Here is a 14,753-nt window from a genome sequence, read left to right as displayed (position 1 = left end):
GGAAATTAACCGTCTATATTTCAACACACACACACCAGTTCACTTTTCCTGTAGTGCTTGTTTTCAAAGTTTGAAGCGCAGAAAGCTGAATGGTTTCAAATGTAATAAATAGGAAAGAAGCTCTGAGCCCCCACCCTCTTTCCATTGAAGAGATCCCCTTGCCTCCCCACATTGCCAATCCACAGGACAGGAGAGGGTGAGGAAGAGCATGGTCTATGGCAATGGCATGGCAACAGAGAATCCATGAGGATGGCATAGGGGTATATCCCTTCCCCAGTTTGGAACGTACAAAGCTGTCTTATACCAGGTGAGATTATTTGTCTATCTAGGCAAGCAGTTCTCCAGGGTTTGGGGCAGGAGTCCTTGCCACAACCTGTGAACGGGTTGTTTTAAGTGGAGATGCCAGTGACTGAGCATGAGACCTTCTGGGGAAGGGCCATGGCTCAGTGGTGGAGCACATACATACTTTGCATGCAGAAAGACCCTGGTTCAGTCCCCGGCATCTCCAGGTAGGGGTAGGAAGGACTCCTCCCTGAAATCCTTGAAAGCCATTGTCAGTCAGTGTGGACAACGATGAGCTAGATGGACCAACAGTCTCACTCAGTCTGACACCTTCCTCCATTCCTCATTTACCTTTGGGGTCACCCCCCCTTGCCATTGCTAAGTTTGTTTTTTGGAAATAATGCAAAGTCTTAATTTCCTGGGTGATGAAAGGGTGGTTTGAACGAGACAGATGGAATTCCTATGTTCTGCACACAATGTATGTGCTTTACAATTGAGCTAAACTCTTTTGTCTGGCCATGGACCTCATCATTGACTAGGGCCTTATGAGAAAGTGCATTGACCATGATCTAGCAACCATAATAGAACGCATTGGTCTTCTTTGGTTTCTCCAAGCAAGAGTTTGCTTCATATGCTTGCAAGGTGCATTTTCTTCGTAAAAGGCACGTCTGTGCACATGAGGCACACCTGCTAGATATCTGTGCTGGTTGGGAATGAATGTTAAGTTGAAATAATAATCTTTCAGACCTACAAGGGAGAGTGATGATGAGGACGAAGATGAGCGGAAAGGACGAGGCTGCACCCTCCAGTACCAGCACGCCATGGTGCGGGTTCTCACCCAGTTTGTAGCTGAGGACACCAGCCCATGGGGACAGCTCACCTATTTGCTAGGATCTGATTGGCAGTTTGACATCACGGATTTGGTGACGGACTTCATGAAGCTAGAGAAGCCTCACGTGGCCCAGCTACAGGGGGGCAAAGTCTTGGTGGGACAGGAAGTCGGCATGACAATGGTCCAGGTCAGTCAACAATGGGTGCCATCTTTTGAGCTGCTGTGGTTGCACCTAGGTGCGAGAGCATCCCATTCCATGGTTTTATTGTGCAAGAAAGGCAGGGCTGAAGCTTCCTCAGATGCCTTGAATTAGTAGCATGGTACCTGGGCGTTGTGCCTTGCCAGATTCTGAGCATGGGCAAAAGCAGGGGTGGGGAACCTCAAAATTGGGGTGAAAATATGGCCCTCCAGGCCTCTCTATTTGGCCCTTTGTACTGTGCCCAGCACATGCCCCCTCCCTCCAGACCACATACCTCACGGGCTCTGCTAGCAAGTGTTTCTGCCTAGCTAGAATGTGTCATTGAACACTGACAATGCCTCTTCATTGTCTGGATGGAGGACCCAGAGGGGTTGTGAGTGTGTGTGGAGACCAGCCTACCATACAAAGGTACATGTATAACCCCATCCACTTTTGCCTCTGGTCTTGCTGGTCACTGTCCTGTGGCCCTCAGTAGACTGCTCAGAATGGAAAAGGGTAAACTGAAAATGGTAACTCTCACTGGGGCAAAAGCCATGTTGTATGTTTGTTCCCCAAAGAGCCCAGACAACTCAGATTCAAGCAAATGTTCCCTGTACCTTAAGACAGTCAGCCTTGCAAGATTTCCCTGCTATCCTGTTTCCAACAGCTACAGGAAGCCCTTCTGGCCATAGATATTATTTCCTCAGGGCCTGATCCATGAATAGCAGCAGCAAAGAAACTGAGCTTTCTTGGTTTTCTGAATTATCTATGTATAAGGAGTCCCTCCAGAAGGGATGTTGTTTCTGGCTCTCTCCCTCATATGTCCTGACCCCATTAAGCCAGAACTTCAGCTGAATGGTCTTATCTACCATACATTCAAATGATGTTTACAGCTCCCAGAACCAGAAAACTGGGCCCATCTTTACTGCTTTGCAGTAGTACAACACCTCTTTTTAAATATACCTCTCTCTAAGGTACTGCAGCTGGCTAATACAGCTTCTGCTAGCAGGCAACAAGCTGGAACTCAATCTCCCCTCCCCTAGTTGAAAACTCTAGGCCTAAATTTAAGAAGCCACCTTGTATGGAGTCAACTAGCTCAGTATTGTCAACGTCAGCACTGAATGGCTGTGGCTTTCCAGAATTTCAGACAGGGCCTCTTCCAGACCTACCAGGAAATGCTGGGGGTTGAACTTGGGACCTTCTGTATGCAAAAGATACCAACAAGTGACAAGTCAACATGCCTGATAGGAACATAGGAGTCTGCTTTATACCAATTTGGACCTTTAGTCTGTCTAACTTACTATGGTCTACAATGGGGGTGGGGAGCCTGTGACCCTACAGATGTTCTGGTGTATAGCTATCATTCCTGACCATTAGTAATGCTGTCTGGGTAGGCATGAATTGCAACTGAACATCTGGACTGCCACAAGTTGCCAATCCCTGGTTTACATTAGCATTGTTTCCCCAGCCCTGGTGATGCTGGGAGTCTTTCCCCAACCGTGCTTGGTGATGCCATGGATGGGCCCTTTTGTCATATAGAGGTTCCCAGTTGGTGGTCCACAGCCCCCAGGGGGTCTGCATAACCCACCCAGGGGGTTTGAGGCACCATTCACATAACAAAAACTACCATAGAGATATCAAAATTGTCAAAGTAGGGGATCCATGGATTGGCTTTTGAAAAACGGGGTTTGCAGTACTTAGCTAATTGGGAACCACTGATATAAAGCAGATGGCTCTGCCAGTGACCTGTAGTCCTTCATACCTCTCAAGGTGTTTGGTTGCCCTCTTCACAGTTTCACTAAGGGGTAGGTAGACTAGCCATCACCAAAGTCCTGTTTCCAACTTATGCAGCAACGATGTATAAAATTGTGCTAGCAACGACCATGCTGGTTCTCCAGCCCCTGCCATAGACATTATTGTGAGACGTTTGGAGTCTTGAAATACTCATGTGAGAAAATATAAATCTGCATAAGGAATTTGGGGACTATTGCTCTTTAACCCCATCTTAAATAGATTCCTTGTTGTCCTTTGGCTTCTCCCAAAGGTATTGTCTCCGCTGTCTGATTCCATCTTGGCAGAGAAAACTGTGACGGTGCTGGATGAGAAGGTGACCATCACGGATATGGGGGTCCAGCTGGTAGCTGGATTGTCACTCTTCCTTCAGCCCAGTGCAGTGAGTAACCGAGCTGTTGTGGCTGTCACTGTGGCCCAGGAGCTGCTCCATACGCCCAAACAGGTAGAGTATGTGGAATCCTGTTTTGTTCTATCTATTCAGGCAGTTCTCTGGAGCAATGCACCAAGATGTGTGATCCCGCCATTGTAGGAGGGGTGGCGGTTCTGGAAAGACACAGTAATCTGTTTCCTGAGATTTTTAGCTTTCATGTTTTGTTTGGTTCTCTTTAAACAAATGCCCAGTAGTTGTTGCTCTAGATCATGTGTGGAGCAGACAAAGACTATACTGTGTGTGTGTTTTACAAATGCAAAGACTCCAGCAAGGACACATATTCTGCTTCAGAAAATTCTTGAGTGGGGGGCAAAGGCTCCCTGAGTGGTGCCTCTTCCTGTTATGTCTTCCTCCAAGCTTGAGAGGGAATCACACTGGAGAACATGACTGTGTCATACATAATGCAGAACAGCAAAAATTGGAGAAAGCTGCTTAATGTATGCAAGCTGAACACACAAATCTGTCATATACCAAGTTTGACCATGGATCAATCTCTTCTCGTAGATGTTGGGTCTCCAAAGGCTGCATAAGATTTATTTCCTTAGGATGGCATCCTGAGACCTTTTTGAATTGGGATGCTCATAATCAAATCCTGGGATCTTCAGCATGCAAAACATGTGCTTTACAGCTGAGCTGTGGACCCCTGTTTCATAAGCCTTTCTCTGAGAGTCCTGCACATCTGACTATGGGGAGAGCTCAGCTGCTATCTGTGGTTGTCAGGGTCTTTAAAAAGGTATTTTAAAGTAGCATTTAAGTGATGCTATTCTCTTTGGCTTGCCTAAATATGCCTGCTTGCTTGCTTCAGTATTTCCTTGCAGGTGCTTAAAAAAACAATCCCTTGGTCTCTCAGAATGAAACACAGCTCAGTTGTAAAGCACATGATTTGCATGTTGAAGATCCCAGGATTTGATTCTGAGCATCTCAATTTCCCTCCAACCAACCCCCATCCCATGAACCCTTATCCTGCTATCTTCCCTTTTTCTTTCTCCAAACTTACCTGTTGCTTGGGTGTTAGTGGTGGTGGTAATAGTGTTCCAGGCTGAAGGAGCTCTGGGAAGTGACATTCTCTAGGGCTCCCAGATTCAATAAACTCTACTGGGCTTAGGAGCCAAGTTGAATTAAATTTTCTCAAGAGCCCTAACTAAACTCCTAACAGCAATGGTATCCCAATGAAGAGGAAAAGGGGCTGCCACCCTTGTCCCACTACCATGGAAAAGAAGGAGGCATGGGAGCCAAAGGGTCTTCACCTCCCCTAATAAAATATTTGAGGGTGTTGCTGCACCTTCTGCAGTTGATGGGCATTGCCATTCAAATGGTGTGTGTGCACTGTGTCATGTCATTGATTATGCAGGGTTGGGCTTACCCGCTCCCCGCCCCCCCCCCAAAAAAAATATTTTATTCAAGTTGGCAGCTCTGGAAGGGAGAGGAATGCATGGCAGGCAACAGTGATGTGGGGAAAGGTATAAGGCATTTTGGGGAGATGCTCTTTTAACTGCAGTTTGTATTTCAAGCCCCACCCCCAATTGACTTCGCTTCCATTGAAAGTAGGGAGGGAGGGAGAGGAGAGGAGCAGGTGAAACATGTTCCTTTCTTCCATTTGGAAGGGCAAAGCCATTCACCGCTGGTAGCCTATTATTCTCAGATTTGGCTGACAGAGGCAGGTTCACGCTTGGGCTCATCAAGGCACCAGCGTGTTGATCCTACTTAATTCACAGGTCTCTGATACTCCAAGTGAGCCAGGGCAAAGCTTCCGAGTAGAAAGGTTCAGGTCGTGGCTTCTATGGAGATGAGGAATGTATAGAAGTCTCAATCTCGAGGCAAATCAAATAAGTAGGTGAGGCAGACACAGAAGGAATCTGCAAGGGGGCACTCATTTCCCTCACATGTCTAGAAACAGTCCCTTGAACGGGGTCTATAAAAATGTTGCCGAGTGAGATGGTAGAATGGGCTGTACCAATTTGGGCAGAAGGTGGGGAAGGTGCTGCTTTGGGGTGCTCCCCACCATAAACAGAAATGAATAAATCCCTGAAGATTGAAAATGAGTGCATCAGTCCAATCCAAGAAGTTGAGACTCCCCAATGTGCAGGATGCACTTCTGTGCTCTCCTTTGCCTCACGGCCCAACAAGCTATAAAAACCAGCTCAAGAGAAAGAAAAGAGAGTAGAATGGGGAAATTTTAATGGGCACTTAGGCTTGGCTCCTTTATCTTGTGCTGCTAATGGAGGATAGTGCAGGAATGTCCCCGAGTGAAATAACTCCTGCCTATCCTTTATGCTCCATTGAGGCTGGAGGAGACTTCATGGCTACCAGCTTCCTCCCCAATCCCTCCCTGGTTTGTGTTTTCTTGTCTATTCAAAGGTAGAAATGACCTCTGGCATAGAACCACGGCTCCTATCCGTGATCGCTATCTGGAATCACCATGTTCAAATCCTCTATGTTTCAGACTACCAGGTGATGGGTGCCAACAGAAGAGAATAGTTGTTGTATTTGAGCCCTGCTTGTGGGCTTCTGGGAAGCAGCTAATTGACTAAATAAATAGGAGAAATGGGATGCTGGACTAGAAGAACCTTTGGCCAGACCCAGCAAGGCTCTCACATTTCTTTTTCCTGGAGGTGGGGGCAGGAGGGGGAAATGGAAAATGTCAGGAGCTGCTGGTTCTGTTTGCAGCTGCCCCATGTGGTGAGCCGCTGAACTGCAGGTGGCACCTTCTCAAAGAAGTACCATCAGGCCCTGGATTGACTCCATTCACCAATGCTGGAGATTGAATCTTCCTGAGCAGGGAGGAGCAGAAGAGGGTTTCTGTGCTAGCAGAGCCTTGCTGGAGAACAAGGTCTCCCTGAGTTCTGATCCGCACATGCATTCTTGCTAATTCTTCAGTCTTGACTCTCTGCCTTGCTCCTTGACCCTGCCTCCTGGCTTGTCCTCTAGTTCCAGCTCACTCTTTGGTCCTGATTCCTGCCCTGCTCCTCTGTCCTCTTTGATCTTGACTACTAGTGAGTCCCACAGCTATTGGTTCACCAAAGATTGTTCCCACAGCCCAGCATTGACAGTGTGTCATCTTTCTATTTGCACGCTGAAAATCTCTCTCATATTTAAAAAAGGTGGGGAGAGTTACAAGGAAAGTAACAGTCCTCAGAGGGTGTTAAGGTCTTCTTACTTACATTTGGCATATACAGCTTACCTCAGGAATGAGAATCATGTGGCCCTCCAGATGTTGTTGGACTACCGCTTTCATTATCACTGGCCATGCTGACTGAGGCTGATGGGAGTTGGAGTTCTGCAACATCAGGAGCACACCAGATTCCCCATCTCTGACTTAGACCCTTAGTCAACACAGTCATCAGCAAGTGACTCAAGCAGCAGTTACATCAGCCATAGGCAAACTTGGCCCTCCAAATGTTTTTGGGACTACAATTCCCATCATCCCTAACCACTGGTCCTGTTAGCTAGGGATGGTGGGAGTTGTAGTTCCAAAACATCTGGAGGACCGAGTTTGCCTATGCCTGAGTTACCTGGTGGCTACATCTCCCTTTCTCTTCTTCCCCTTTCTCTTTCTCCAGGACCATTTCACATTATAAGCAATTTGATTGAATTAAAGATCTGAATTAAAACATTTTTATCCCACTGTTCAGCAAAAAAATGGCTCCCAGAGCGGCTTACAAATGTCAATGAGAAGACAAATGGTGTTTTTTCCATGGGCTCTGCCTGTGTTCATCAGAACACAATATGATTGATTTGACTCAAGCAATGATAGAAGCCTGCTCAGATATGAGACGTTTCCTCATCATGAATGACAGCACAGCCCAATACTGAATGGGTGAAAAACTGGATACTTCCTTCACAGCTGTCCATTTTTGAACCAAATCTTCTTTTTCTAATGTGGTGATGTGTAAACCTTGCAGTCCAGCAGGGCAAATCCTTAGCTCCCCCACCCCCAGCAGGCCACTTTGACAGACAGACAGAGCAACCCCCTGCCAATCACCTGACATCATGACATCAGGTAACACATTTTTCCTTCACAGCATAGCCTGAACTCAAGTTCCATTGCACAGGAAGATCTCTGCTGACTGGTGCTGACTTCAAGCTCTGTTTGTATCAGCTATACTCCATACTTCCCAGTTGGAAGCTCTGGAATGTAGCAAATTTCAGTGGGGCTTAAAGTCACTGCTATTCAGCTGACTGGCACTGACTTTCAGTCAGTGACAGGCAGTATATAAATCTAATAGAATAAATAAATAAAAAGTCTCAAGAACCCAGTCCTTCAATAACTGCCTCTCCCCACATGACCCAACCCAGAAAATGCAATCATCATATGAGGCCCTTCTTTGAGTGCCCCCACATGGAAGATTTGCAGAGTGGCAACACAAAATTGGGCCTTTTTGAGGTGGCACTTCACTTGTGGAATGTTCTCCCCGTGGAATGCCACCTGACACCCTATTTACTTTGAGGCAAAGACATTTATCTTTACTTGGCCTTTTGGTCCTTAATTTGAAGGGTACCATTGCGGCCTCTTTCTATGGGGTGGGGTCTGTAAGTCCTGCTTTTTATCAGCATTGCTGTGTTTTTAGATTTTCATTAGATGTTCTTCATTGGTTTTAATGTAAATCACTTCCACTTACTTTGTGAGTAGCATGTCTAGGATTTGGGCACCTTACAGATTACCTTCTCCTGGACATGCTCTCCTCCATATTTTCTTCAACATCTGAGGTCCTGCGATGGACACACAACTGCTGGAGTGGTCCCAGTTTTTTCTTCCCTTCAGCTGTGCTGCGCTGCCATTCAAAGTGATCTCACACTCTTCCCATCATTGCTGCCATCAAATAAATCATCCCATTTTTTAAAAAAAGACCATTGGCAGCAATCCTGTGAAAATGTTGCTTGTTTGCAGAGAGAACTGCAGAACTGAGAAAGAAAGAAAGAAAGAAAGAAAGAAAGAAAGAAAGAAAGAAAGAAAGAAAGGAAGGAAGGAAGGAGAAGAGGAGGCGAATGTAACCAGGGCTACCATAATCTCTCCATGTTTATGACTTGTAATTAATGGGCCAGGGGGAGATCCGTCACATCTCGGGTGCCATCATGAAAGATTGAAGCTCTGCAGATGAGATGGTTTTCATCCATCTTCATTCCTTGATGGTAATTGGAGGTGCCTGTCGAAGAATGAGGATGGGGGCGATTTATTGATGTAGCACACCAGCATGGCCAGCTTTGCAGAAACAGTTCTTTGAAGGACACAGTGCTACATTATTTCTAGGGGTTTTTCTTTTTTTTTCATAGATGCTACAATTCCCTTCAGCCCCAGCCAGCACAGCACTGGCTGAAGATCATGGGAGTGGTACTCTCGGGGGCACCAAATTGGCAAAGGCTGCCTTAGACCATGAGTCACCAACACAGCACCCAAGTGCCCACAGAGGCACCCCCGAGTGCCAAAAGGGCCCCATTCCTTCCTGCTGTAATTGTGCTGGGGGGTGGGGAGCCTTCTATTGTAGCCAGTAGCTTTTTGTGATGTTCACTTTTCCTTCCCCAGCTGTGACCTCCCTGCCAAAAATGCCCATCATGTTGCAGTTGGATGTCAAATGGAGGAGGGACAGTTATGGTGGGGGGATGACACAGCCAGGAAGTATAGTCCTCCTCTCCTCAGCTGCCCCCCAAGCACACTAAAAACACCCCCACAGCCCAATTAGCCTTCAACAGAAGGATCATAGAATTGTGGAGTTTCAAGGGACCATTGAAGACATTGAGTGCAACCCCTGGCTATGCAGGAGACCTCCCACCCCTGTTTAAAAACCTCCAATGAAGTATTTGAAGATGGCTGTCACCACTCAGTCTCCTCTTCTCCAGGCGAAACATACCCACTCTCTGTACCATTCCTCATAAAGCTTGGTTTCCAGACCCTTATCAGCGATTCCAGGAGATTGGACTAAATAACCATTGGGGTCCTTTCCAACTTAACATGTTGAGCATTCTAAAAACATTGAGCCCTTTGTCCTTTCTCTGCAGTGCCATGGTACATTTTCCCCTCACCTGGTCTCTGCAAAGCATGCTGTGGATTAGCTTCAAAATGGAATATTAGCTGAGTCCCAGGCTCCCAGGGAACTAAACGCCCTTCGCTGTTGTCAGCAAAAAGCTTGAAATTTAACCAGAAGGGTAGCAATGCCCTTTGTTCTGAGCTGGGGTGGAACAAATCTCAGCTGCTTGCAAACAACCTGGTAACATATGCTGGCATTATGATTGGACAGTACAATGGGACGCCATATGCCTTTGAATGCCAGGTGTTGGGGGTCACAAGTAGAGGCAGTGCTGTTGCACTTGGGTCAACTAATTCTAGTTTTGTCCCCACCTCCCTCCTCCCTGTTGAGTTCCAGAAGGGCAAACCTGAGACTCAGCAGGAGGAAGCTGACTACCAGGGCCACCCCAGGGACTGCATGCAAGTTGGCTGAGGGAGACTGAGATTGATTGCCCCAATGAACCAGCCCCTGTCACGCCTAAAAAATGGCCGCAGTTTCTTTAATGCTAAAAGAACTAAGCCAGCATGAGTCAGCAGCCTACAATGACTCGTGCAACCTTTCACCAAATTGTACCTGTATATATAGAGTGGCCAATGTTAGTGTTTGGTGTGGATTGGTTGGATGGTAGAAAGCTGGTTGTGTTTGGTGTATGTAAAAGCTGTCGGTCGTGGTTGGAGAAGGAGACTTTTTAAGAATAAAAGCAGCCATACTCTGCAAGGATACTCTTTCTCAAAGACTCTTTTGTGCCAACTAAGGTCTGAGGACTAGGCAAAGGAGTAAAAAGGAGGTCAGAACCTTTTCTTTTTCAAACACTGACAGCCTCCACTAAGGCAGCTTCCTGTGTCCCTGTATCAGGTTTTAACTTGGATATTGATTTGGGGAAGGAATGTACAGTGGTGCCTCGCAAGACGAAAAGAATCCATTCTGCGAGTCTCTTCGTCTTGCGGTTTTTTCGTCTTGCGAACCAAGCCCATTAGCGGATCAGCTGTTAAGCGGATTAGCGAATTAGCGGATCAGCTGATAAGCGGCTTAGCGGATCAGCTGTTAAGCGGCTTAGTGGATCAGCTGATAAGTGGCTTAGCGGCTTAGAAAAAGGGGAGGAAAAGAAAAAAAAAACCGCAGGAACTCGCAAGACATTTTCGTCTTGCGAAGCAAGCCCATAGGAAATTCGTTTTGTGAAGCACCTCCAAAACGGAAAACCCTTTCGTCTAGCGGGTTTTCTGTCTTGCGAGGCGTTCGTCTTGTGGGGCACCACTGTAGATCACTGGTAAAACCATCTTCTTTGAATGCAGGAGGTCCTGGGCTCAGTCCTTGCGCATCTTCAGGAAGGGCTGAGAAAATCCCCTGCCATATCCTGGCAAGCAGTTGCCAGTCAGTATAGAAAGGACTGAGATGCTCCAAGGGTCTGATTCACTGCAAAGCAGTTCCCTGTGTTTCCATGAAAAAAAGAGAAAAAACACACCTGCCGTGTTTACAGTGATTTAGAAGAAGTGGCAGTAGCTCTGCTATAGGATTCCCCTCCTAAAAAAAAATAAAAAATGAGGGGTTGCTTTGTTAATTAATATTTTGCTTCCTCCCTCTTTCCAGCTTTGATGAAAATGGATATTTTATTTATTCAATGTGGGGATTTCTACCCCCGCCTTCCAACACTTTCGCTGGGTGGCTAATAAAAACATATATATCTCAGGAAATACAATAAAAACAATTTAAAAGGAACCTGCAATAAAAGCAGATGAGAAGAAACAATTTAAAAGGAACATATATCCAAGCAACAAGATCTATAGAGACCAGGGCATAATCGTCAGCAGAAATAAAAGTTAAGTAATAAAAGGCTGCATAAAAACACTGACAAAGATCAAATGAGTTACTCTGGATTAAAAAATCATGGGGAAATAGACCTGGAAAGGTTTCGCAGGGCAGCAAAATGACATCGGTGAGGAGATGGTTCCATAATTGGGGTGCCACCATTAAAAAATGTATCAATCACAGTTTGGCTAAATGATGGTCCTTTTGCTCCTGTTTCCAAGAAGAGGAAAAATGAAAATAGAAAGAATTATCTTTTCCCCCTCCCCATTCACACCTATGCACATGCATGACACCTATGCACATGCAGACGAATACTTCATCTCAGAACTGTGAAGGTAGTATGGTACATAAGAAAAGCCGTGCTGGATCAGACCAAAGGTCTATCTAGTCCACATTTTGTTATCACAGTGACCCATGGGAACACGAGAACATGGCTGCAATATAGCTCTCCCATTCATATTTCATAGCAACTGATACTTAGAAACATTTTATTGTGACTAATCCTAAAGGCAGTATACAGTGATCATGACTGGTAACCATTGATATCTATATCTGCCATGATTTTGTCTAGTTGTTGAACATCACTACATCTTGAGTAACCCATTCCATGTTTTAGCTATTTGCAATTTCGTTTGAGTTGATAATCCTTCATTTTAGTGCTAGGAAGCAGGAAAACCTATACCTATCTCTCCATGCAACTGTGAGATGAAGGGCCCGTTTCAGATCTTGTGGTTAACCATTTCCTTTATCTTTTAGGAAGCAGTGGTCAGCTCCTGGATCCAGTTCAGCGATGGCTCAGTGACCCCACTGGACATTTACGACCCCAAAGACTTTTCCCTCTCGGCTTCCTCTCTCGATGAATCAGTCATTTCAGCCCACCAGAGCTCTGCTATGAAATGGCCAGTGGTTGCAGCAGAAGGCGAAGGACAAGGCACATTGGTCAAAGTGGACATGATGATCTCTGAAACCTGCCAGAAGTCCAAGAGGAAGAGTGTTCTTTCCGTAGGCAACGGTAGCATCAAGGTCAAGTTTGGTCAGAATGATGCCAACTCCCATGGGGCCGGCGATTACGATGCCGATGAGATCGAGAACCATGCGAGCGACCGAAGGCAGAAGGTGTTGGACCAAGAGCGGTATGGGCAAGACGGGCGGTACTATGGAAGCCCTTCTGCCGAACGAGAGGAGGTTTCCGTCAGGAAAGCTGGCACCACTGCAAAGTCTACGATCAAAAGCAAAGTCTTTAAGAACAGCCTGGATGGAGAAAAGCTCTCGGATGACGGGCAGCTCCAAAACATCCCAATTGACTTCACCAACTTCCCAGCGCAAATTGACCTTCCCAAAAGCAATGGTGGCACAGAGGACAGTGACCTTGTGCAGGCACCCAGGGGTCTCAGTGACTTGGAGATTGGGATGTATGCTCTGCTGGGAGTCTTCTGCCTTGCCATCCTTGTCTTCCTGATAAATTGTGCCACCTTCACGTTAAAATACCGGCACAAGCAAGTTCCGATGGAAGGGCAAACCTCCATGAGCCACTCCCATGACTGGGTGTGGCTTGGGAATGAAAGTGAGCTCCTAGAGAACCGAGCGGATGTCTCCCCCCAGCAGAACGAACGCACAACTAACATAGACCGAGGGATAGGCTTTGAGGAGAGCAACCAGCTCCTCAATGGTAGCAGCACACCGAAAAGTATCCAGAGCCAAATCCATCGGTCGGCTGACTCAGGGGGCAAGCAGGGGGAAGGGCCAAAACCCGATCCCCCTTTGCATTCACCCACCTCCAAGCGGAAGCGGGTGAAGTTCACGACGTTTACCACCATCCCTCCAGACGATGGTTGCCCCACCATCAACTCTATCCTCAACTGCAATGAAGATGACATTAAATGGGTTTGCCATGACATGGACCTGGGGGAGTCGAAAGAGATAAGAAACTACATGGAGAAGCTCAAAGACAAAGCATAGCTTCAGTTGATGGTTTTTTTTATGGTTTAGCAACCACACCTTGATGCCTTCAGTTGAGTTGGGAGGGACTTGCGGAATAAGATGGATCTGTTTGTGTGTGTGTGAACTGTGGGGGGAACTGAACAGACTTACACACAACAGATTATATATATATATATAGTCAGGGAGAGGTATTTGATAAAGATGTTCATGATGGCTTGTTCTTATTCCCCCTCCCCAGATGGAATGTCCAACCATTTGGATAAGCTAACCTTCACCAAGCTGGTCCCCTCCAGAAATTTTGGACTACCAACTCCCCTCAGCCCCAGCCTGTACAGCTGTGCTGATGGGATTTGGTAGTCCAAAACATCTTGAGGGCACCAGCTTGGCAGAATTTGGGACAGCCCAAAGGAATTGAACTGACTAGTATGATGTGCTGGGACAAGGTGAGGTTATGATATGGATGATTAGGGTGTCAAAGACAATTAAACACAAGGTACCAAAAGTATTCTTTTTTTACAAAAAAGGAAAAAAGATAATAAAAAAGAAAGAAAACTTCTTTATATTTCTAATAAAGCATCAAAAATATGATACTGAGACTTATGAAGAGACTGTCTGAAGGTAATAGTCATACAGTCACTGCAGCTGGAGACAGGATATGATGCCAGGCAGAGGAGAGACAATATTATTTTCTTTACAGTTCAATTTTTTTAAAAAAAGATTGTGTCAAATGCTGTACGTAGGGTCCCCCGCCCCTTTGTTCCCCACTCTTCTGCCTTTCATTCCTTACTTTTCATTTTGGAGGGATGCAGCGGGTGGGGGGCAATAATTAACCAAGGAGTTTTTCTATGGAACAAAAATAATATCCCAACATTAGTTTACATATACTCTCAACACTTGGAGATGATCAACACAAGCACTTCATTTCAGTGTGGCATGCCTTTGGAATGCATGAATTTCATTAAGGGCCAGCTGATGGCTGGATCTGGCCCTTGAAGCAGCCTTTTCAGCCCTCACCACCCACCTGCCAACTATCAGCCCTTCCCACTTTGGACTGGGGTTTCCCCCCATACACACAATTTCACCACCAACCTCATTCTTGATTCCTCCGAGCCCCCCTGCCTGCCTTCTCACAGCCAGTCCAGGGATTGGCCCTGGATGTCAGCTTCTTCCTCCTAAGTCTCTATTTTGCAGTTATGGAGCTTAGCAGGGAGGAAGACAGGACAAAAGTGGAAATAGTTGGTGCCACCTGCCATTGGCTCAGGCTCCATCCATTGTGGCTTCCCTGGTGTCTGCCCTGCCAGTCCCAGAGGCCACCACTGGCAAGGATGCTGGGTGCATATTTCATGTCCATCTTTTTTGTCAAAAGTTCTTGAACATTTTGGAATGGCAGAGTTAACAACTGTCAACTTCTCCAGAAGCACATGCATCTCTTAACCTGAATAATCAATGACCTCATTGTTCCTGATTGCACGTATGATGTACCTGTGA

The 14,753-nt window shown here is 46.2% G+C and overlaps 1 protein-coding gene across 2 annotated transcripts in view; it reads left to right on the top strand.

Moving 5' to 3' along the window:
* LOC309330532 (transmembrane protein 132C-like) overlaps positions 1-13,853 on the top strand; it is a 276,077-nt gene extending 262,224 nt beyond the window's left edge. For both annotated transcript variants that reach the window (XM_081842225.1, XM_081842226.1), the window contains exons 7-9: positions 1,028-1,301; positions 3,337-3,528; positions 12,081-13,853. In XM_081842225.1, the coding sequence (XP_081698351.1) occupies positions 1,028-1,301; positions 3,337-3,528; positions 12,081-13,283 (1,669 nt within the window). In that variant the 3' untranslated portion in view covers positions 13,284-13,853. The remainder of the gene's footprint in view (positions 1-1,027; positions 1,302-3,336; positions 3,529-12,080) is intronic.
* The last annotated feature ends 900 nt before the right edge of the window (positions 13,854-14,753 follow it).

Source organism: Podarcis erhardii (genome assembly GCF_964252035.2).
Source record: "Podarcis erhardii genome assembly, chromosome: 15".
Lineage (NCBI taxonomy): Eukaryota > Metazoa > Chordata > Lepidosauria > Squamata > Lacertidae > Podarcis > Podarcis erhardii.
Note: the sequence above shows the minus strand (reverse complement) of the source record. Positions and strands in the feature narration are given on the sequence as shown.